The following is a 24,896-nucleotide window of genomic DNA, read 5'->3' on the forward strand; positions in this document are numbered from 1 at the left end:
AATCTGATGTTTCCCACAATTTATTTTTTGTATTTTTTGCTGGTTCTGATCCAAAGTAATAATAAAATAATATAATTACATGAAAATATTAAGCTTATCTAAAGTGCAATCGCAGGCTTAGCAATAATAACAGTACAAGGGTCGGTTCCACAAACACATGTAAGAATTGTAACAATAGAGGATTGTGGTAAAGACATTTCTTAAACATATCACCTTCCATTTTCAAAGAATTAGAGAATCAGAGAAAATATGTTCAGTGGCTCTAACAGCAGAGATCAAACTGTATGTCCCACTATTAAACAAACCTGGGGTAAAGCCCTGATCAACTGTACATAAGGTCCAGCTGCCCTGTTTGCCCTCAGGCCCCTGCACAGTGAGGGGAAGCAGCAGGGGAGGAGAGGAGGTGGTCTGGGAAACCTCTCTGCATCTTTCCATTGTTATTTTTATCTCATTCATTCTCAACCACCCACTCCTCCTCCTCCTTTCTTCAACCTTTCCGTCTTTGTTTTTTCCCCTCGTATCTTTTTGTTCATATCACATTCTCTCATATTTATCCCGGACTCCCGGCTGTGCTGTTTGCCTCTCCCTGCTCACTTTGTTGTTGTTGCCCACCCTTTCACTCTTGGCCTCCCCCGTTCCTCCATCTTTGAGGTCATTTGACCGGACCTATATGCACCCCTCTCTCCTCTCCTTCAGAACTCTGTCTCCTTGCCATTTCCTATTTCCCGTCCGCCAGCTCCCATTCTTCCTCTTCCTCTGCTACCAAAATGGCCAGGCTCCATGATCCACCGTGTGTCACCTGGCTCAGCTCCAGGTCCCTCTGGACTCCCCTTCTTTCACCTTCAGATTAACCATGGAGGTCTAGCCCCTCTAAGGCTACCTCCTAAACAGTAGAAGGCTGATAAAGCCACTGGACATGGAAGTTGTCACAGATTGCTTGAATAATACCTTACCTCCTGCACATGTAGGCAGTTGTGACATTATACAATGCAGAATTTACAGCTGCTAACAAAGACACCAAGGGCAACAATGCTTATAATTCATCACCATTGGTAACTGAGGTTGATGCTATATGTTTTCTTCTGGAAAAAGGTCACATGATATTAGAGGGTGACGAATCAGGGAAGGATAGGTTGCGACTGATAAGACCCAATCGGGAAGCGAACGTAGGTGATGTGTCAGTTTATGCCTGTCCAGACTGAAATGCAACCCCAGAATTTTCAAACTAAAACAGGGCCAAACATCTCTGTTTTAGGTGCTCAAAAGCTCTGGAGTAGTGTGGACATAGCCTAGTGGATGTCAGCTGTCAGTGAGGGAGAGGGTGATAATTAATGTCTTTCTCCAGTTCATCAAAAACACTATCTATTCTTCTTAGCATGAAGGTGCTGTGGATGTTTCTTGCAAACATATAAAATTCTATAACAGTCATTCTATAACCTTAACTATGTGTAATACTTAATAATTGCAACCAGTGACGAAGCCTCCTTAATCTTAGTCTTACAACCCAACCCAAACCATAACGTTTGCTAAACCTAACCCAGTTATTTTTGGATCACAACGTTGTCACATCATAAAACTGATTTATTAGTTTTGTAACTGCTTTGGAAGGAACAGACAAACGATGGCATCACATCAGCACCTGTGTGTGTTCTTGGAGGGCATGAACTAACAACGCATTTTGCTGTTTAATCTGTTGGACTTGTTGCCTAAGATGCTTGATGGATTTCCTTCCATATAAAGGAAAGATCATTTTTTAGTACTTTTCATGCAGTGATCCTGGATGGAAGTGGCAGCCACTGTGGCCAGTTTGAGACTACTTAGATTTAGACTGTACGTTTTTCTTGTCGTATACTCAGATGTGGAAAACAACACTCTCAGCAGAAACTTTTTACCGCAACTTTCATTCATTCTCGGTCATGTACAGTCATGTAAAGTCTTGAGAGGAAGTCTGAAGAGATTACTGTCTGCCTTTCTGTTTGTCACACACATGTTAAGAGCTTTCTCCTCCTGCCTTATTTTCATCCATTTTAGACAATTTCTCTCTCCAAAGTGAATTTGTTGTCTCTAACAAGACGTGAAAACAGACCAGAGCTGAGAGGAGCTGAAAGCCAGATACCATTTAGAGGATGTAACACTGTATGAGGGCTTGTTTTCTACCTTCAGATGAGCCTTTTGCGGCCTGAAAAACAAACCTTGGAAGATGCCCCAAGATACAGTAGATAATCCATCAGACCATCCAACCCCAATTTGGTGAAATTAAGTTTACATCCAGTGAGAAATTTTTTTTACCTCACACACTTTTACCTCAAACATTAATATTGTTTAAAGCTCTTTAGTTTCTGCAGTGTGTGAATGCTGTGATGTCCTTGAATTTCCTCAGTGGAGACAGTAATTAACACTGTTTCACACTGCAGAGTTGTGGATTGTAAAAAGATAAGAACAAGTAATTAAAAAAAAAAACACTTAGGGTGCATTGCAAAGTGAAAACCTGATTGTAAACCGGTGTAAGTGAAGTGTAGATGAGAGTGGTGACTAAGTGAAAAACAGTACGAAACTTGCACTCCTTTGTCTTTAAGTCTCTTTAATCCTTTTCTACAGATGACACTTAGTCATTCTTGTTCTCAGTTTGCATTTCAGGACATGGAAACTGGTGACGAGCTGCTTTCTCCTTTTCTTTCACCTCTATCATCACATCTCTGTAGCCTCATCTTAAAACACAAGTACAGAGTTAGTGTTAATGCTTTCCTTGCTAGTAAGCGTGTAGAAACTGGATCTCCCTCTGTTTTTACATGCAAGGCCTTCATGCAGGTACAACAGCCTGCAATAAAGCTATTTTTTGACAGTTGTTCAGACAGTTTGACCAGAAACTTTCCCCTTAATACAAAGCTGAGTGAGACACAGAACTGATATTCAAGACCATCAACCCACTGCTGCTTTCTATAGCTACCCCCTACGTCATGTTCTTCCAGCTCTTCTCACCTTTGCTCTACATAAGTCAACTCTCCTACATAGCTTACAATTCTACGTGAATGATAACAAAAATCTTACTCTCGTGAATGTTATCACATACATGTTTTTCCATAGCAACATATTACATATATTTCATTTTTGCATTTAATTTTTGAATATTGATGGGAGGCCTGATGGTAGTTTTAAGAAGTAATTGTTGATTTTTAATTTAGAATTCAAAATTAATGCAGCACACAGTGCTGATGGAAATTTGAGCGACACTCATTCAGTGCTTTGACATAAAGGCTATAGAGCTAATTTAACTCTAATTTGTCTCAGTGCCTGTTTTAAAGGGTCAGTTCACCCAAATTTAGAAACCTGTCTTACCACCAGTGATATCTATGCATGATTTTATAGTTTTGTGGAACTTTGTGGTAAGAAAAACATCAATGAGTGATATATTTTTAAAATCATCTGCAATGTGTTTTTCCAAAATCATGTCCCTGTTACTCTGGATAATCCACATGTACACCGTCATATGAATGATTTCTTTGTTAGGAAGGATTAACTTCAGATGTCTGCATGGATGGACACAACTACAGTGAAAGGAGAAACTTTTTATTTCTTTGTAATTTGGCCCCTTAGTGCTCCCCTCTGTATTCTGTACTATATATACTGTATATCTAATTTCCCACAGTTTGTCTTACTGCCCATGTAAATATCTGCTGTGGGGCTTGTTTGGTATTCTGATGGAGGGTCCCAGTCTGGTCAACTCACACCACCTGTGGTCTCTCTCTGTCTGCACTGACTGCAGCTCTCTCTCTCTCTCTCTGTCCCCTGTGTGCCTCTTTCAATCAGCCAGTCTATCCCGACCATCAGCGTGGCGTGGGCGGGTTTGTTTGTTTGTGCCAGAATATGTGTGTGTGTGTGTGTGTGTGTGCGCACGCCTCTCTTTCATGGACTATCAGAATCATCAGCAATCTCCTGCATCGTTCTTCCCCTGATTGAGCTCAAGTCGGGGCCCCTGTCTGGGATAGCTGTTTGTTCGGGCTGTGTGTGTGTGTGTGTGTGTGTTTGGCTGTGTTTCCAGAACTCTATGTTCCTCAGGATCACAGATTAGCCAGTGCTGTATTGTTGCTCTGTGTTTGTGTTCGGCCAGGCGCCACAACTACAGGAAGACCCACTGTAAGCAAGGAAAGGTGTGTGTATGTGTATATGTGTATGTCTGCTTAGTAGTGTGTGTGTGTGTGTATGTATTTTGGGTGTGGGCAGACTGTTTGGCCTACTCTGACCCTAAAACATATTTATAGTGGAAAGTAACATCTTTTATTGAGAATGAAGTGAACATACACAAACATGCATGTGATATAACTGAAAGAGGAGTCCAACAGTTTTAAGTATTGAAAGACTCACTTTAGTGAAAAAAGAACAAATGAAATTTAAAAAAAAGAGACAAACATTTGGACTTGTAGGAAGAAGTATTTTTGTAGGTTTGCATCTCTTCAAGCCTTCCAGTTTTTGTGCTAAGGTGGGTAAAACATGTCCCAGGCCTCTCTCTGAGACAAAAGTGATTCTGATCTTCAAACAAGTGGACTGTTCCTTTAAGATCAGGTTGAGGTGCGGTCAAATGTTCAGGCTTCAGTCAACATCAATGAAATCTGTAAATCTGTCCTCGGTGAAAGTGATGGAAACGACAAGACGCTGATTGGAACATTTTTTAAGTTACTGAGAAAGAGAGCCAACGATTCGCAGAGAGAGCTGCTATGAATTTGCAGTATCTGTGCTCTGGTGCACACACACACACACACACACACACACACACACAGCCTGACACCTGCTCTGGTTATAGGATCTGTTTCCTATAAGCACCTCTTGGCTTGTTTTCACAACAATCACACAGACACCAGGACTTAATGTCAGGGTCTGTTATGTGCTTCATATGGATACACACACACACACACACACACACACACACACACACACACATATATATATATATATATATATATATATATATATATATATATATATATATATGTGTGTGTGTGTGTGTTTTGTTTCTATGTGTGCTGCATGTGCAAACCTAAGAAGTCAGTCTAAGCCTGAACTAGCAGTTTGCAAATATAATGAGAAAAGTGTGAGTGTAAGGAGGAAAAGTTATCGTCAGATTAGTCTCCTCTGATCTATTGACCTGACCTGCACTTTTTAAGTTTCAGGTGTCAACATGCCGACTTCACAAACAGGAAAAGTAGAAGTCCTGTGTGCGGCAGTGTGTATTCAGTCAGTGTTAGTCCAACAATGTAGAAAGTATGGTTTGGTATTGTTTAAATATCCGTGCTAAGTGATTCTAATGTTGTATGATACCAAATAACACTCGGCTTTGGTGCTTTTGTTGGCAGGCCCGTTTCAGTTTCTCACAACATCTGTTTAATCATTTTACTTTGCCTCCATTTTTTTTGTCAGTACATGCACTGGTTACTGTCAGTCGACCACCGTAAGGAATTAGGGTTGATTCATGTTTGCTTTGTTAGTATACTTCAAGCTAGGTTTTCATTTGTAGCCAAATCAGTTGTGCAAAGTATTACAAAATCTCATTCCTTTAGGAATGAAAAGTAGATGCTGACAGAAATAAACGCACTGTCATTTAAAATGACTCTAACATCCCTTGTTTTGCATGTCACCTTACGGTTTGCATACATGAGGCTTTTTTTTTTTCATTGCTACATGAGCACTGATGCAGTCTCAGATTATCCTGAACAACATGCACTTTATCTCCTCATGTTTGCATGCAGATATGAACAGATGAAGCATTGTGCAGCACAGACAGAGACCGCTGCAGGGGAAAACCGTATTAACAGTCTCATTACTACCAGCACAGAGAGAAACAGATACAATATGTCCCAGAGCAGCAGCAGCAGGAGCAGCTCCGTCTTCCCTTTATTGTTTTTGTTTGTTTCGTTAAGATTCGGACCAACTGGTTGCGTTTGCCGTGAGCAAATGTGCACATGTGTTGTCCTGTATCCCCCCGTCCGGGCTCCGGATTGCAGGCACTGACTGACAAGTTAATCGCAGAGAGAGAAAGAGAAGTGATTGAAAAAGCTGGAGGGTGTGTAGAGAAAGGAAAAACAAGGGTGTTGAAGGCAGGGAGGACAGTTGCTGTCACACCACCTTCTCTCTGAAACAGAGTTGACACATTTTGCCAAGGAGGTAATTGAGGAGAGCTTTAGGTAGAAAAAACATCTGGCTCTGCTGCATTGTTCAGATCTTGTGCAGCCTGCTGGGTGGGCTGATAATGTTGATTGATGGCTGCAAAACCAGTTATTAGACTTCCTGCTGTAAAGTTGTAAACATCAGCTGCACCTTAATAATAAGACAAATTATTTCTAATTAGTAATAATTAATTAGTTATCCTCTCAAGTGATTTCTATACATAGCAGAGTCCTGAAGAGTGCATTTTCTTATTAAAAGATAAAAAAAAAAATCTGCACTGGTTTTTCTATTGAAATAAACTTGCTTCAAGATTTGTTTGTATCAATGTAGAAAATTGATCAATGTAGAAAATGCATGAAGCAATGTTGATTTGCTTCAGAAGCTCAAATTACAAAGACTTCAAGGACTCAAGAGACGTGTGATACTCTTCACTCTGCTGCTCTGAGTTTCTCCTTTTAACCTCAGTGATATTTCAGTAACGTCCTCTTAAAGGTTAATTCTACATTCTTCTACTTTGCTCTTTTTTTGATCTCAGTGTAAAGCTACTGTCAGTGTCAGACAGTACTGTCAGAGACAAAGCTTCATGTTGATATTTCAAATTAAAAGTCTGCAGAGAAAGAGGGATAGCACCATTTGAACTCCTGAACTTTTTACTGAGATAAAAGATTTGAGTTTTTAGTATTGATTATTATTATTATTATTATTAAACTTGGAGTAGAATATAATCTACTATACTATATGTCATTTACAAATAAAGGCCCTGTCTGCATGTGTAGTTGAGTTTAAAAACTAATTTGGATAAAACTAATCATTAACTAATCAGCTAATAATTATTCAAATGGTCTAATTTTAGTTACCAGTTCATCTGCTAATTATTTTCTTCATTGATCAGTTAATGTCTATAAAATGTCAGATCATTTTCACAGAGCCCAGTGTGACATATTCAGATTACTTTTTAATCCAATCAACAGTCCTAAACCCAAATACACACAGTTTACTATCATATCAGATAAAGATCAGATTGTAGAAGCTGAAACAAGCAGATGTTTGAAAGCAAACTCTGTAAATTTAAATTTCCTAGAATTAACAGAAACACAAACTGCAGTAGATGCCTGTGCAGTGGAGACGGGGCAGCTTGTACGTTTACCAGCTTCATGAAACAAATTCCACAACTACATTGTGTCATTGAGTTATATGCCAATAGTGACTGGTACCCAATCGATCAGAGCATCTGTAATGACGAATCTTTCATTTCGAGGTGTGAACACAGAAACACCGCTGTAGAATTATTCAGCTGCCACCACTGCTCCATATTCAGTGTGAGTCAGTGTGTTTGTGTGTCACCTCTTGCCTCGCGTGTGCTAACTTGCTGTGTGACTCGCTGTGGTTTAGAGTGACAGCGTTACTTCTGTCACTGAGGTTTCAGAATGCCAGGTATGTGTTTTCTGACACTCACTCTCTCTTTCTCCGTCCATCCATCTGTCCATCAGTGGTGGAGAAAATGCTCAAATGCTTTACTTGTGCAAAAGTACAACAACATAAAAACATGTTGAGGGTCATGAGATGAATATGAGGTAGGGAAAATATTTTTTCAAATTGTAAATTTCTCTGAATTATAGAACATATAGTGAAATGAGACCATGTGAGAAGTGTAGAGGGGAAATGCCTCTTTGGTGGCACTGTTAACACCTCATAGAATCTGACACAGGACAAGGGGCTCTAAGCCAGAAAGGTTGGGAAACTGGTTTCATCTATAACAATTTGTTGTATTTTTATAAGCTGATCATATGTTTCTTTATGTAAAATAACAGGTGTCTGAAGCTGTCAGGTACATTTAGTGGAGTATAAAGCCCAATCTGAAATGTAGTAGAGTAGAGGTATAAAGAAAATACTAATAATGAAAATAATAATAATGAAAATAAAGTGCTTAACTTGAGGAAATCTTTTTAGTTTCCACCACTGTCATCTGCCTACCTGTTATTAATATCGTGAAAGTCACACCAAAACAGCCTCTTGGAACGCTACAATAATGAAACTAAATCTGGCATTATGAGCGCAAACACAACACAAACAATCTCGGCAGGCTGCAGGTGGACTGCAGATATCCTTTTAGGGCTACGCATGCAATGTTTGCGTGAGTGCAGGATGATGAAAATAGCTGGCAACCCGCATCGCCCAGGCTTAGGTTGCTATTCTCATCGTCTAAAAGCAGCGTTGAGATGTGCCAATGAATCAGAGCAGAACAAAGAATGTTATCTCTGCTTTTACATCATTTTCTGGCAAGAACAGAAGTCAGAGCTATTATTCATGAGATGTTTTTTTATTTATTTATTTTGGCAGCTTCAACTTTCCCATATTTGATTCATGTTTTGATAAAGGTGTCAAAAAGTCAGAGGTCAAAGAGTCGGCTTTTTTGGATTTTATTTTAGGTAACGGTGTTCTTTCAGCATTTATTTAGACTGTTTGTTGTCAGCTCTTGGTGAGTGTAGCATCGTTACTCACATGAGGTGACCTCACAGTACGTGTACGTGTGCATTTTGTGTTGTGATTGTGTCTGGTCAGTGGGTGGTGTGTCAGGCCCAAGTGACAGAAACGTGGCTTTGTGGTATCTTTGACCTCTGGCTTGTTTGTTTCTCCTCATGTGTTAGTGTGTAGCTGAAGGGCAAAGGATTGAGTCCAGGAGGATTTCTAGCAGCGGCAGCTGAGAGGACACGGGGGATAACACAACTGTTTGTGTGTGACATTTGTAAGACCTTTTTACTCATCACAAGACTCTGTTGTGACAGGCATGTGGTGATCATTGGTCTCATATCTGTAATTGGCTCCAGCTGAAACAGTGTGTCCTGACGCCTGTGTGTGCTTGCGTGAGAGACAGAAGCTCAGTGTTGGCAGTGCTATTTATGAATGGCTGTGACTTGCTTGTTGGTGTACACTGCATTACTATTAAATAGCTTCATTGAGAAGCCTTGCTTTACACTGATATGTAGATATTTTATGCAGACATAGAGGTTCTAATGGAAGTTTAACATGCATTTTTTGCATGTTTGCATAATTTACCTTATACAATAGTGTATAAGGTAAATTCAAAATAAATATAAAAGTGATTTAGGATGACCATTAAATTTTCAAGCACTAAAAAGGGGAGGGAGGAGGGGGAGGCCTGAGGACATATTTAGACATTTTAACAGTTCACCTATGAGGGAATGTTACCAGGCCATGCAAACACTGACATTTTGCATGACCTGGTAAATATGCCTGATTATTTTCATACCAGGGGCTAACAGCAACATAGTGCACAGCACAGACAGAAGAAGTAGTTAAAAGGTGTGGTAGATAGCATGAATGCGATAGGGAAATTTGGACAGTGGTGAATCTTGAATCTCGCACTGATGGTAGTCACAGCCATGGGTGTGTGTTGTGTGTTCAGTCTGATGAGGCTGATACTGATATTGCCCATTAAAGATGATTTTTTTTTAAATGCTGGAGTAGTCCTTAATTATCCCAATTCCTTCAGTTGTAAGGAAACTTTTTTTCCTTTTTTAGGGGGGATCATCTTTTTCAGAAGATGGTTGAACGATGGATGGTGTGGAGGAAATACAGTTAGTTGCTGTTTTAATGCGTAAATGTGGAAAAGCTTTTTCCTTTGAGATACAGAAGGGGAACGCTTGTAGCTCACTATATCTCAACCAAATTTACTGTATATTAGTGTCAATATAGCTTGAAAATACAGTTTCTGAATTCATGTCCACTTCTGTTTGAACTCCGTTAGTATGACTTTTCTCAGTCGTACAACTTTATTCTCATAATGAAAATATTCTTGCTTTTTTTTCTCACAGTATAGTTTTTTTATCTCTATTCTTGCATTTGCTCTACCAGTCTTGTGTAAAGAAGAAGGTTTCATGGGAGTAGAATACAGAAATTACCCAATAAGCTTTATAGTTTCTTACTGAACCATTTTATGAGATATTCCTCACTATTGGTAAACAATAAAAAAAACACTTTTCCATCATCTCACAAGTGCTGTACTGGACACATAAAGGTGAAATACTTGCAAAGTAAGCTGATCAAAGTGCCAGTGATGATATAATAAGATGCTTTACTGATCCCTGCATCACTTCACATCATCACACGCCCACCTGACTCTCTGCTTTTGGCTGAAAAATGAAAAATCCTTAAAAAAACCTAAAAAAAGAAAATAAATCTCTGGCCTTCAAAAGCCTTTCAAGTGTTTTTTGGGATGTTTGATAAGTGTCCAACTCTTATTGGGATGAGCTGAGTGACTGACTGGAACAGTAATTGGCTTATCTCAGATAGTTACTGTATTTTCCACATGGCTTGGTTGCATGAACTCAGTGCCCTCCGCAGCCAGACTGTTGTGTCTTGTCGAATGTGCGTCTGCGACGAGCGGCAACCTACCGTACATGGATGCTGAAGCAAAGTTTATTTATACAGCACCTTTCTAACAGACTTCACAAACTGCGTCACAGTAAGACATAACAGGCACATAGCAAAACAAAGGCAAGTCTAAACAGGTACTCTAAGTCGTGGGCAGTTTTTAGAAGGCATCCACCGATCTGATGTCCGATAACAGAGAGTTTCAAAGTTTAGGAGCGACAAAGTAGGTTTAACCCTGAGGTGAGGTGGCACTAACAAGCCTTCGATCAGAGGACCCGGCATCGCAGGGCTGTAGCAGATCAGGAATGTAGGTGGGTGACCATACAGACCTCTGATTTGTGATCGCACAAATCTTAAAGTGGATTCTGGTTTTGAGAATCAAGAAACAGTGTTTTATTAGACCTTCAGAAGCAGCAGCATTTTGTCTAATTTGTAAACAGATTATAGGCATCCTGAGAACTGAAAAATGGCATTTTCATTCTCCAGTAGTCTACTTGATTCAATTAGATTAATTGCATAATATTTCTATTAAATAAAGTGTCAAAAAAGTTGTGAAAAAGTCACATCACAGTTTCCCCAGAGCCCAGAAAGTTTTCAAATGGTTTATTTTGGCCGTTCATTAGTTTAAATCCCAAAATATTCAATTACATTTGCTTTTCTTGCTTGTTAAATAAATGACATGATTACTTATAGAAGTTGTTCTCTGGACCTGAAATGATTAGTTGACTAATGGATTGGCTGATGCACTCTTAAATTATATCCAGCTTGTCCTGCTGTCCATTTACATTTTCTGTCATTTTTCACCTTTTTAATGTTTTAATATGTTTTTTAATTTTTTTTTTTTATCAGTAGATTAAGTGATAATGAAAGTATCGTTCATTGCAGCCCTGTTGTTTATTCATATTCCATTGTTTAAGTGCTGATGAGGAGTCACAGTTTACTTAGGGGGATAAAATGATGGCATGAATGATGACCTGCAGCAGAGCCTGAGATATTACTCAGTGTCATTACTCTGGCTAATACCTTAAACCTGTCAGCTCATCATATTATTAAGGACATTACTTTTTGCAAATGTTGAAGAGAAGAGAGGAAAGATAGGGAGTATGGAAAAGGTCAAATGAAGGAGGGAATGATAAAATGATGTAGGGAAGGAGAAAAGGTAAGGCAGCAGTACCTCAGCACTGTACTTAGATACAGTACTTGAGTAAATGCACGTACTTACCTCTGACCTCTGTAGGGTGTATGTGTGTGTGTGTGTGTGTGCGTGCATGTGAAGAATATGACTGAGGGGGTCAGTGAGTACATCAGAGGGCTCAGTGCCCTGGTGAAGCGCTGTGACTCCCATTGTTTCATATCCTGAAATATTCTGCAGGGACCTGCAGCAACAATGGCCCCAGACAATCAAAGAATGGCACTGTACACACACACACACACATACGCACACACACACATATTCAGGAGATAGTTGAAGTTAGCTGTTCCAGCTGACTTGATTGAGTGGAAGCAGTCGATAGCTGCCTGTTCTGATCTGCTGGCTCATCAGTAATGAGGGTTTGGGTGACTGTCAGTCGAGGTTAATGAGTTTAAACCTCAGAGAGACAGGCAGGGAGACACACTGATGGGACATGCTCTCGATAAGATAAGATAATGGTGCTTCTGTGCTCTGCCTTTCCTGTTAATTGTATGCTATCTTCTCCTTAATGTGTGTTTGCATGTTTGATTGTGCAGTTTGTATCTCTTGTGTTTCTGTGGGGTCTGGATTGCGACCAAAGGGGGAAGCTGCAATTTCAGACTCTGAACCATTGTAACCACAGACACTGATGTTGCTGATCTGAAACAGACGATTTTCACCTTGGTTTGGTTTCCCCATCAAAACATTTCGTAAACAGGCTTTTCTCAGCACGCAAGCAAGATCTGATATGAGATGATTTAAGAGCTGGAATTGTGGCACAAGACAGCTACAATGCAAAAAAATTCCATTCGTTATCAAGTTATTTTAGTCTGTGAGTCCTGGAAGACTTATTTTCTTCAAAGAAGTGAAAAAATATGACTGGGCATGGTGGGCTGTGAGAATATTTCAGCTTGTTTTCCAATTCAAGTACACAAGTTTTCTAAAATAAAACTGTTTTTCTTGATCATAGGAAAAATAGTGAGTGTGGAAAATTTTTTAAACATGTAATTTTCTATTGGAAACAGGTTTACAGAGTTGGGGTTTAATGAATAAAAGATTGTGTTTTCCTTCTTAAGGCGGACTGTGGCTCAGAAATGCCTCTGCTAATCAAAAGCAAAGAGGCATCTGATCTGATTTTCACCATCTTTATTGGCTTTCACAGATTTGATAATATTGAAAATGATATTGATAGCAATTGATTTGAAGATTATTTAGTAAGTTAAAATGCTAAAGCTAAAAATATAGCTTTGTGTTTTAAAACTGTATCAATACAGCTTTATTGGGACTGTGAAGGTTCTCATTCTCAGGTGTTCTGATTGACATTTCCCTGTCTCGGCCTTTAAGCTGGGGGTAGGAGGGTGTCAAAGAGAACTGGAGAACATGTCGTCCTTTTTAGAACACAGCCTCCCTGGCTCCGTATGGGACCTGAAATCGCCAGAGACAAAACAAGATAAAATACTTTGAGCGTGTGTGTGTGTGTGTGGTTTTTGTTAATGTTGGCAGTGATGAAGTGTATTGTTGGATTGAGTGAATAAAGTGCTGGTACGCCGGCTCACATGCAAATGGATTTAGAAAAACTAAGCTGCTAATCAGCGTGTACGCAACATTCACTGAACTGAACATACTGAACATATTTCAGCTGTTTTCATTTTGCTGTGCCACTCAGTAATTCATCAATTATTAGTTTTGGCTTTTACTGATACTACTGATCTTCTAAACTGTGGTTGTTTACTTTGTTTATTTTTATGTGTTCTTTGGAATTTTTTTTTGTCCTTTTGCACTTTTTTTTTTCTTGCCCTGCATGTTGCAAGTCTGGCACAGACGAGATGCACTGCGATAAACCGATAAATCGTGTCACTACAGAGTGAGGGCATCGAGTTCAACAGAGCAGAGACACACCTCATCTGTTGTGGTTTTTGAAGTGATCATTGTCATAGAGGTTGCAGAAGCTGGAAAGTTCTCTGTACAGGGAGACGCTTCTAACCTTAACCTTAACGTTAACCTTATTTTTTATGTAATTTTTTTTACCTGAACTCACCTGACTCTTAACTGTTACTCTGTTAACACGTGCTTGGTTTAATGTCTTGGTGACAGCAAAATGGCCTTTTAGTTACGCCATTGGAAATAAAATGCAATCGCATCATTGCCCCTGTTTTGGGACTGATAATATATCTTGTGTGAGAACCTCATTCCACTTTATTTGGAGGATTTCACCTCTTCTCTGAAGTTGAGAGATGTGTAACACTGTTAAAAAAAAAAAAAGATTGGTGGTCAAAGTTCAGTTTGGGAGATACAAAGTTTGTAATTAATATTTATTCACCAGCATGTTGCTGTGCTTGCAGCACAGATATGTGTGATTTAAAAAAAAAAGTAAACTATACTGCAATCAGCATTGTCCATCCCTACATCCCTGATGGGCCACGTGCCAGCACATTATTATTTCTGACCCCTCAGGCTCCTTCTGATGTGGTTTTGTGTTGATTCTCTGATTATTATTTTTTTTTTTTTTCATATAAACCTGAACATCGTGTAGACAGTATACAGAGGCTGAAAGAATGTTAAAGAATGAGAATAAGACAGAACCCAGATAAAGCCAAACTCCATGTGCAGTTCCTAATATGGCTTGTTGTGCTGCTCTCTTGGATCAAAGAATGAACTTATGGACTGTCTGTCTGTTTGAGCTTTGACATCAGAATCTGTCTCATTTCATTTCAGCAAATAAAGCCAGAAAAAGAAACCATTTCCATGGAAAATTACCTCAAGTTCAATGCACTGACATGATCTGGGCACTCTGCAGGTCTTGTGTAGTGTAGAAGACGGCATCTTGTTCTAGAGTGAACTCAGAGAATATTTTAGGACTGCATTTTGATTCTTATTTAATAAATATTTTTTATCTTGCAACATTATTGGTTTAGCCTGTAGCTCTCCTCTCCAAACAACAACTGAATTAACCTGAGGAAATGAAAATAATCACCTGTGGGTCAAGGAGGGTTAAGCTATTGTCCACTTTAAGGTTTATTTTTAAAGACAAATTGTCATCTATTAAAACCCATTGCCCTCACATTGGAGCTTCTGCCACCCTCCATTTTTCATGGCTGGGCTCCAAACACGTAGCATCCTCCGAGTTAAACAAACAAACACACAAAACTGGACTCTGTTCCATGAGTCACTTCAGTTAGGATTCTATCTTTAAATATTATTATTTTTATTTTGATAATGACATTTTTACCCGTTGAATACATTGTATTAGAGCAAGAGAAACAGAGAAAAGCGGTAAACACACATGTAATGGCTTAACCAATTTACAATTCATATCTATATAGCTCATTCTGTGTTTTGCTGTTTCTGGAATGATGGTTTCTCTTTTCCGTATTTTCTAATCCACCAAATAATTTTGTGTGTGTTTCTGAACACCATGTCTGTTACTGAATTTGAATGTTTTTGGTACTTTTTTGGACCAGTGCATTTAGATTCAACATGAGTGAAATGCTTTCAGTCGTCACTGGGTATAGAATAAGGTATAGTGTATAGGCTTGTGTTAGGATAGCATTTCACACTGATGCATTTCTAAGTTTGTCCTTTTTTTTTTTCAAATATATCATTTTGATTGAAAATAATAAATTTCCTACTTTTTGATGGAAATTAGAGTTTTTAGATGAAGACACTTTAGTACAACCATGTGAGTGTGTGTTCTGAGAGATATACAGTATGTTAGAACTCCGTGGGCATTAACTCGACTGTGGTAATGGAAACTCCTCAGACAGGAAATGAGGGAAATGGTGGCGCATCTTCAGAAGCTGCTCATCTCTTATCTGTCTATGTATCTCTTGCTCACTGCAGTTCTAGGTTTTGTGCTCTGTTTCAGTTGTGTTTTTTTTCCCTCACACTGGGACAGTGGTGAAAGATACAACTTAAACCAACTTGACTTTAAAAAAAAAAAAAAAAAAATCATCACACTGACTTCCTCTTGCATCTCAGACAGGTAGATCTCCATGTCTGACAGACAGACATTAGAACAAGATGTCCTTGAACTCACCTGCTTTGACTTCTTTTTTGGTTGTGTGGTTATTCCATCAGAAGCAGCTGATGTTGCAGTGTATGAGTCACTGTTAAGTTGAGTCTAAAACTCTTTGTTCCTGTGAGGTCGGGGTTAAATGTTGTCACATTTAAAATAGTGTGAAAATCTCTTCATCCCTGAGCGCCCTGCATGCATGCTCAAGCATTTGTGGTTTGCATTAATAACACAGGACAAATTGTGCAAATGTGCAGCAGTTGGTAGCAGATGTTGTTTGTGATATGACACATCTGAACAGCCTTAACCAGTCTCAGAGAATACAAATGATTCATGTGCCTTGTTGGGCATTAAAACACATTGTGGTTCTGTCTGAATATACATCTTTACATATTAAGAAAAGGAAATACACATGTGGTGGTGTTAAAAAAAAAAAAAAAAAAAAGCGAAGTCAGAGGCATTATTGACATGGTGTCCAGACACCATCTGCATACATGATTTAACATGTTAAAAATTAACATTTAAGTATGGGAGCTGATGATTTGGGATGCATACCCCATAAATGAAATGTTCCCTGTATGAATCCAGGCAGGATTTGTTGTTACCATCCGCTTTTTGGCAAAACTGTAGCTTAATTAACTAGCAACTGCTAGTACAGTGTTAGTGTGACTTTGAGGCTACATAATATCTTTACGGAGAACAAAACACTCACTGTTAAAAGTGAGGAGCGCATTGCGGTCTAACTTGTGAGTGAACCTCAGTGAAACCTCGCTGTGACAATCTGTGGACAGTCGCCCTTGGTGCTTGTTGAATCACATGGGGATTTATGGTATTGGGTTCTTTACGCTTTTGTTTGCCAGCAGCAGTTTATACAGTGTCGAACTAGGAAAGACCCCAGACAGTGTGTGCATTCATACAGGAATTATGGCTTCCTGATACAGATAACTCCTTAAAATATAGTTATCAACACAGTAACCACCAGTGAACAATGAGAGAGCAAAAATGATTTAGCTAACAATACTTTGAAAGCATAACTGTTTATGCATCAACAAACCGTAGCTATAACCATCTTCCTGTCTGTGTTTTTGTTGCAGGAGCAGCTCAGAGCGTCGTAAGGAGAAGTCTCGGGATGCAGCTCGCTGCAGGCGCAGCAAAGAGACAGAGGTTTTCTACGAGCTGGCTCACCAGCTGCCTCTCCCCCACAGCGTCAGCTCTCACCTGGACAAGGCCTCCATAATGAGGCTGGCTATCAGCTTCCTGCGCACACGCAAGCTGCTTGCCACAGGTATGGACACTGCGCCACACACACACACACAGATACACACACACAGACACAGGACACACACATACAATCAAATTCAAGCTGCAGTGCAGTGCATTTAAATTTGATACACAAAGGAAAATATGCAAATCATGGCAGGTCGCCTCTAGCAAGTTCTTTAACGTGATATCTCGACAGATTAGTGTGCGTGTGTGTGTGTGCGTGTTAATATGTATGACTAACTGTCCAGTGAAGTGGGGAGGTATTTGTCGGACCCTTTCTTTGCACTTCTCCTCCTTCCTCTTGTCTATTTTAAAATTAGAAGCTGAGGAAGCTCGACAAAGAAGCAGACCCATTGTTCTAGAATTCCTTCACTGAGTCTGTGTCTCGAAGTGAGATGAGAGAACAACAAAATTAAACAGCTATAGCAACGTCAGTGGTCAACACCTTACGCAGGAGGTAAGGTAGTGAAATGAGGCACTTCAGTTTTCAGCACCAGAGCACCATTAAACTTGGTCATGGTTCAGTAGAAGCCAAAACTCTTCTTTATCTTATCAGCATATACTTAAATCTGAATGAAGCAAAATGTTAACAATTAAATTAATTCACATCCAGCTCCATAGCTCCAGGCCTTTCGGCCTTTTCTTCTGACTGCATCATTATATAACAAGGGGAAAAGCTGAATTTCTGTTGCGTAATTTCATGGATGTTTTCCTGCAATTTATGTTTTTGTTTTGGGACCTGATCTGAACATGATCTGTAACAGAATATAAAATCAGGATCTGTTGATTTGAACAATAATTGGCTGCCGAACAAGCCTTTGTGATAACACCCTGTCGGTGGGACAGGAAGGTATTTTCATTAATACGAGAGCTTAACCTTATCAACAAATCTTTACACTTCCAACTGCCATTTTGATCTGGCATTATTCTCTTCTTATGTAACTCTTGATGTCTTGCTTATTGTGTTTTTATAAACCGATATACATTGTTTGCTGCTAGGGAAAGAATGATGCATATGCATTTTGCTTCAACTATCAGTATGTGCTGTGAGCTGTAACTGCATAACAATAAGTGTTTCTCATATACGAAGCTTTGTGTTAAGTTCAAGCGTTAAAAAAAATGTTTTCTTGCTTGCTGGTATCTAGTTATGCAGATAGTTTCAGTTTCATGTTCCAAGATTTTGAGATACGGGTCTCTAAAACTGCAGCCACCAGCGCTAACACAATGAGGCTAAATTACATGTGTTTGTTGTGGTAAAAGCATTGAAAAATGCCAGTAACTCAAAATAATTCACAATTAATTAAGTAATTTGGGCAAATTGACCCTTTAAATTCAGAATTTAAAGCTGCAAATTTCTTGAAAATTCAAGCACAGTTATCAAATACACATAAAGCCAAAGAAGGAGTTTGGGGTGAAGGAGGAGATGAGAGAGAAGAAGGAAGGATGGAAGAAAGAGGTAGGGAGGAGGAAAGCATATATGAAAAGAGAGGAGGCATAAGGAGGAGTAGGAGGAGGAGTAAAGGTAATGAGGGCAGGAAAGCAGTGGGTGAGAGGGGAGGAGAGGACAGGGAGATCCGTGAGATGCAGCAGCAGATAGAGTGTTATCAGGCTGGTCTGATTGCTCCGTGATGGAAGGAGAGATTGGAGAGGAAGCAAAAAGCACTGCCCATCGTTCAGCTGGTGCTGGCATTACCCTGCTAGCCATAACACCCGAGTGCGTTGGCGCCAAACATGCTGGCATGCACACTCGCATACACACACTCCTACACACACAAACATAGTGTATATGCACCCAAGAGTACATACTGTATGCAAGCTGCTTTAGGCAACACCTCTGTTATATAACATAAGCTTAGTTAGAACCGAAAGAACACTGATGTACAGATTAGGAGGCACTCAAGAAATAACAGGACTGTTTTTCTAACTCATTAGTACAAGTGGATCAGAAATTGTGTTTGCATTCTGAGTTGTTGAACATTTTGGTAGGTATTATTTGCCATTTCTCGAGCCCAGAGTAATATCTGAAGGACAACATCAATTTACTTCATATGTCCACAGAGATTAAGTCTAAGAGTCCATGATGTGTTTAAACTAGCTTAGCTCAAAGCCTAAATGAGGGTAACTTGCTTCTAGCAATTAGATGTACACTGCACAAATTGTATCATTGTATTAGTTTGGGGTGTGTTGGTAGCACAGAGATAGAGAGAACTGTTACCCCTACTTTTTGAATAAAGGCTAGGTCTTTTAGCAGCTTGAGCTATTTTATTTACATAATGTATCATCTTCATTAACAAATACAAATATGGCAATCTAAAACCATAAAACCATTAAATTGCAAGTTTAGGAGTAATTAGGTCTGGGATGTGATTAGCCTAGCATAGCACAATGGCTGGAAGCCGAGAGAAACTGCTAGCCTAGCTTCAAAGCTATCTTATTCCTCAAGCTACCTGGCTTTTATTTACTTCATCAGTCTTATTTTTTATCAAAGCTATTTTGTCCAAGATAAAAATATAGATTAGAAATGATGTAGAAATAGAAATGTAATTCAACCCCCTACCCTCCACACAGTGTTGTGGAGGGTAGGGGGTTAAAATGTGTGGTTCCACATTCCACATTTTTTCTTCAGCTCATTGGTCAAATTTAGCAGCTGGCAGGCTGTTTCACAACATCATTTAGTCATGTTGAAATCTTCCTTTATTTTATTGTTCTTTGTCATGAATTCTAAAGAAGAAAAACATGACATTTGAGCCTCAGTCACTGTAGCCCAGATCAGACGGAGGGTGACGTTAACAAGGTTTCCTCTGACGGTTTTGTTAGGAGTTACACGCCCTAAATTTTGTCTTTTCAAGTTTTCTGTTTGAAACTGTTATGAGAGCAGGCACCAGAATAGCTGTCGTTACAAACGCAGAAGAAAAGGAAAGCAAAGAAAAAAGGAATCCCGCCATAAATCAGTGAACTTAGTCACATACTGTCCCAAGTCACATACAGTGAGTCTCATATGACCCTGCTGTCGTGTTATTTCGTTCTGTTCAGTACAACAGAACAAATGTAAAAACAAAAGGAAAAAAAGAGAGGAAATGATTATCAGAACAGCAGCTGTCCCTATCAGACACTCTTCTCTGCACCCCATTATTTTGAAATGAGGGCGGTTACACAACCAAAGAACAAGAGAGGGAAGAAAAGTGTAACTTGGTCCAAATGACTGGTAATCACAATCAAGTATTTAGGCCAAAGGTGCCGCTGGTCTTTGGACTGAGCCCTGAGAGTCTCCCCTGGTCCCTGGGGCCCATGAGAAAGCTCTGTACTCCCCTGGGGTTTAACACTATCTGGGCCTGGCTCCAAACTTGAGCCCCAGGCCGCACCGGGAGCCTTGAGAACTGGCCTCTCTTATCTCAGGGAAGCACACTGGAGGAATTGCAAGCTTCCCACCCTCCACCCCCATCGACTACTGGGCTTTGTTCAGCGTGAAGCCACTGGACACACACACAAACACACACACACACACACACACACACACACACACACACACACACATTCCCTCTTGAGCTAGGCCAGTTAGGCACTGGCTATGTTTTTTGTATCAGTTTTCTCTGCACTGAGACTTCATGGACACACTGGAGTCTCTGTGTGTAAATGTTTGGATACAGCACTGTACATATTTAAACATAATTGCATAATATGTAAGTTATGCTCTGAAAGTGGGCAGCAATTATGAATGCTTGTGTAGTTTGGGTATAATTTGTCAGGGTTGGGGGATCAGGAGTGGCCTGAGATGCAGGAAGAAACTGTACTGGTTTGTTTTGGCCCCGAGCCATTGCTTCAAGAGGGAAAACAGGCCTGATGTGCACACACACAAGCACAGAAACGCACACACGCATTCACAGTGATATTAATTTATGATCAGCGCTGAGTAAGAGAAATAATTTGTGTTTCCCTGCCTTGTTTTCTGCCCCCCCACCCCCCAGGCTGCAGCAGCAGAAGCAGTGATGGTGATGAGGACGGACAGATGGATAGTCTGTACCTGAAGTCTCTCGAGGGCTTTATCACCGTGGTAACATCAGACGGCGATATGATATTCCTGTCCGAGAACATCAACAAATTCATGGGGCTCACACAGGTACACAACCATTAAAGAGCAACAGGAATAGAACAGAGCAGTCACGTGCTTTTGCACGTGTTTTTAACTGGTCTTTATGGTGATTGTTCATCACCCAGGAGGACTATATACTGTACTGTGCGAAGTGTCCTTCGAGCCAGTCAGGCAAAGATATTATTATTATTATCATATTAAAAAAATGAAACAAAAAGCAATCCAATTACTTAAACTTACTTAACTTAAAACCCAAAACCTTTTTTCCCCATTTTGTTGACTGTAACATAGGTGTCAAACATTTTTTACATGTTTACAAAACATGCAAGGTTCAGACAAGCTATTAATAGTGTTATAAAAACAAGTTACAAAATAAAGGAAAAAACACTTCAGGTTCATATAATTTATTGCTGAAGTGGTCCTGGTCCATCCCAAATTGTGATAATAGCAAAGACATTCATTACTCATCACACAAACAGTACTGTTACTAAAATATTAACAACCTTCACAAATCTCTCCTCTTTCCATTTACGTCAATAAGACTTTTTTTTTTAACCCTGTTCTGTGATATAATTATTTGAATATGTTTTGTAACTTATCTGAAAAAGAAAGGGATAGCAGATGGGAAGGCCGTACACCAGACGATCATGGACAGAGGCATGGATGTTAACTGTCAGTCAGACAATACTGTTGTGTCTGTGTGAAATACCTCTCATGCCAGCAGTGGGTGTTCAGTCCAGACACAGAGGTTCGAGTCTAAACACACTCAGCATTTCATCTGCTGGCACTCAGTTGAAAAGCAAATAGTTTCTCCAGTTCTCTGAGCAAACTGAGTGAGGTATGTCACTACGGGAAGGGCCACCTGGCGTGACCAGTCATGGAAGGTCCACGACCACCACGTCTGTCAGGGAACAGACTAGTCATCAGAGTTGCATGGGCCAGCTCATCTACCTAAATAGCTGCCTGCAGCCCCCTCACTGCATTTTCGAGCTTATTTCTCCTGCACATGCGAGCAGGTGAAAAGCAAGCAGTTCCTGCGTGGGGCAGACGACTCGCTAACCTTAGGAACAAAAGCAGGGTTAGGGTGTAACAACACTTTTTCGCTGTCCAGCAAATTCTGCAGGAAGCATAACACATCCACCATCTCTGATACACACGTCACTCACTGTCATACAGAGTGTGGATGGCATAGAGATGCTGAGGTTTGAGAGAGAACATAGAAGAGGCACAGTTGCCTATAAATGTGGAGCCGAGGCTGTTTGTTGTTGTTGTTGCAGGGATGAGTTTCTGTTTGTGTTTGGAGGTGACACACTTTCTCTTATTTGTTCGATCCTGTTGGCTGTCAGCACTCCTGCTCACAACCCAGTTCTTCCTCTGTTTATCCCAAACAGTCCACTGTTGCTGCTGCCAGCAGTGACAAAAACAAAGCATGTCTAACTTGAGTGTGGAGATGAGTGTAAAAGCTGGAAAGCACAGACATTTACAGCATTTATATACAATGTTATTGCTGTGTTTTATGTTTAGTAATGGTATTTTTGTCTTTCAGGTGGAGCTCACTGGTCACAGCATCTTTGACTTCACCCATCCATGCGACCACGAGGAGATCAGAGAAAACCTCAGCCTGAAGACAGCTGGTCAGCCCACAGTCTCACCCACCCACACCTGTCATCCTCCATATACATCGTCTTTTTTATGAATTTATTTTTTCTTACCTCATTACAACAACAGTTAATCCTATGCCAAGTATTATCATCATATCCCTCCATATTCAAAATCTTTGGTAATTCTGTCTTTTTTTCCCCCCAAGAAATTAAACTGGTCTATTAAAATCTAACCAATATGTCTCCATAAAAGCATAAATGTGTGCAGTCACTGATATGACAGTCTGCCTGTTAAATTAGGAGCAAAGTTTTGGCCTGAGAATTGTTCTATGGAAAGATGATGAAGAGACCAAAACAGAACAGGTAGATCCACCAGAGAGTGTGAATTACATGCAGAAAATAAATATGTAATTCAAGCACGAGTGAAAAAGTGAGAGCATAAATAAAATAAAGATTAAAAAAAGGGGCTTGAAGTCATATTTAAAATACTTAATAACTTTTGCCATCCTCACTGTCAGAGGGGACTTTTCAGACCGCAAATGTCATGTCAGAAAAGCATGAGGAATGGGAAAACCTTCTATTATTCCCACTTGGTCGCACCCTTTGTTAGCCTCATAGTAACACCAGATAAATGGAAGTATAGCCAAAATGAGCTATTCTAATTATGTTACAAATTCTTAACAGTTTGCTTTAACTTTTTCTTTTCAATCAGTGGCATTGATGTATTAGAATTAATTTTAGATTTTATTTATATTCAGCTGTGATCCATTATGTCACTAATTTGTGGACGGCTCTGTAGTTCATAATCATAAGAAGAACATTTACTCAAAATACTACAATTACAACCTGTAACAACATAATTGAGAAGAAAAAAAAAATCTTTTTATATTACATGCCCCCTTCTCAAAACAGGTAACATAAATAGTCACCACATATGGTCCGGAAATGCCTTTTGTGTGTGTGTATGCCTCAGTGTCCACATCAAAACACACACGTGCAACCAATGAGAAAAAGTGAACACAAATATTACTCATCACACTCATCTCGCTCAGTGATTTCGACAGCAGGTTTTCATAAACAGAGTAACAGCTGAACGACATTTAAAGTCATCCCTCAGAGAATTCCACAGTTTGACTGTTTTAATGGAGTCACTTACACACTGAGTTTTAAATCAAGCTTATTTATTTATTTCTTCTTCTTCATTTTCAGGCTATACCAATAAGATTTTCAATTCAGCCATTTTCTCTTCAACCCTTAACTTAATAAACATGGCGTTGGTTTGTCAGCTTGAATCCAACTTAATTATATTATATTCTTAATGCTCTTTTGTGTAGTATATTGGATTTATATTAGTTGTCCATGTGTTGCCCCATGTCTCAATACAGTAACTTAAAATAAATGAGAAAACAACATTTGAAGTGCCCTATTGTCCAACATATGGACTACAGGAGACTTGATTTTGTATTTAAACTCTACATTTATTAGAAGTGTTGACCTGTTGATGGCACTAGAGGAAATGTCTGGGGGGTCATGAAAATCAGGTTTGATCCTCTAGGGACCAAGACTATTTTCAGCAGTTGTCTTATCTTGCCCTTGACTGAAGTATTTGAAGGACTCATGGACATCCTTTGAGTCCTTTCATAAACAACATACATGTAGGTTTATATAATATATTCTATCTTGAACAAGTGTCCAGGACAAACATGAGAAGAGAGTGTCAAAGATTGAGTATGTGCATTTGTGTGTGTGTGTGTGTGTGTGTGTGTGTGTGTGTGTGTGTGTGTGTGTGTGTGGGAGTTGCTGGGTACAGAGGGGAGGGAAAGACGATAAGGGCTGTGAGCATAAGGACGGGAGGATGAGGAAAGACGCAGAGAGAGAGAGAGAGGAACTGGGCATTATCAGTAGCGATAGTGAACGTGGTATATTGCAGTGACTGTAGCAGAAAGACTTAGACTTAGACTTAGACTTAGACGGACTTTATTGATCCCTTTGGGATGACTCCCTCGGGAAATTACGTTTCCAGCAGCAAATACAGGCAGAAGATGTAAATAAAATAGGAAAGAATATAAATAGAATTGGATTTTTTTTTTTTTTTTTAGAAAGATGCGATGCAAAAAAGAAAGTAAACAGATGCTGAAGTACACTCATACGGCATGTTTTCTGTCAACACACTGAGCTTAAAAATAATAATAATAGGCTAAAAAT

The 24,896-nt window shown here is 39.6% G+C and overlaps 1 protein-coding gene across 1 annotated transcript in view; it reads left to right on the forward strand.

Moving 5' to 3' along the window:
* The window catches only part of epas1b (endothelial PAS domain protein 1b), a 53,684-nt gene that overhangs the window by 8,155 nt on the left and 20,633 nt on the right, over nucleotides 1-24,896 (forward strand). Inside the window, exons 2-4 of the mRNA XM_018660772.2 lie at nucleotides 16,832-17,022; nucleotides 20,966-21,117; nucleotides 22,637-22,724. Coding sequence (XP_018516288.1) covers nucleotides 16,832-17,022; nucleotides 20,966-21,117; nucleotides 22,637-22,724 — 431 coding nt within the window. The remainder of the gene's footprint in view (nucleotides 1-16,831; nucleotides 17,023-20,965; nucleotides 21,118-22,636; nucleotides 22,725-24,896) is intronic.

Source organism: Lates calcarifer, linkage group LG16_LG22 (genome assembly GCF_001640805.2).
Source record: "Lates calcarifer isolate ASB-BC8 linkage group LG16_LG22, TLL_Latcal_v3, whole genome shotgun sequence".
Taxonomy (NCBI): Eukaryota; Metazoa; Chordata; class Actinopteri; family Centropomidae; genus Lates; species Lates calcarifer.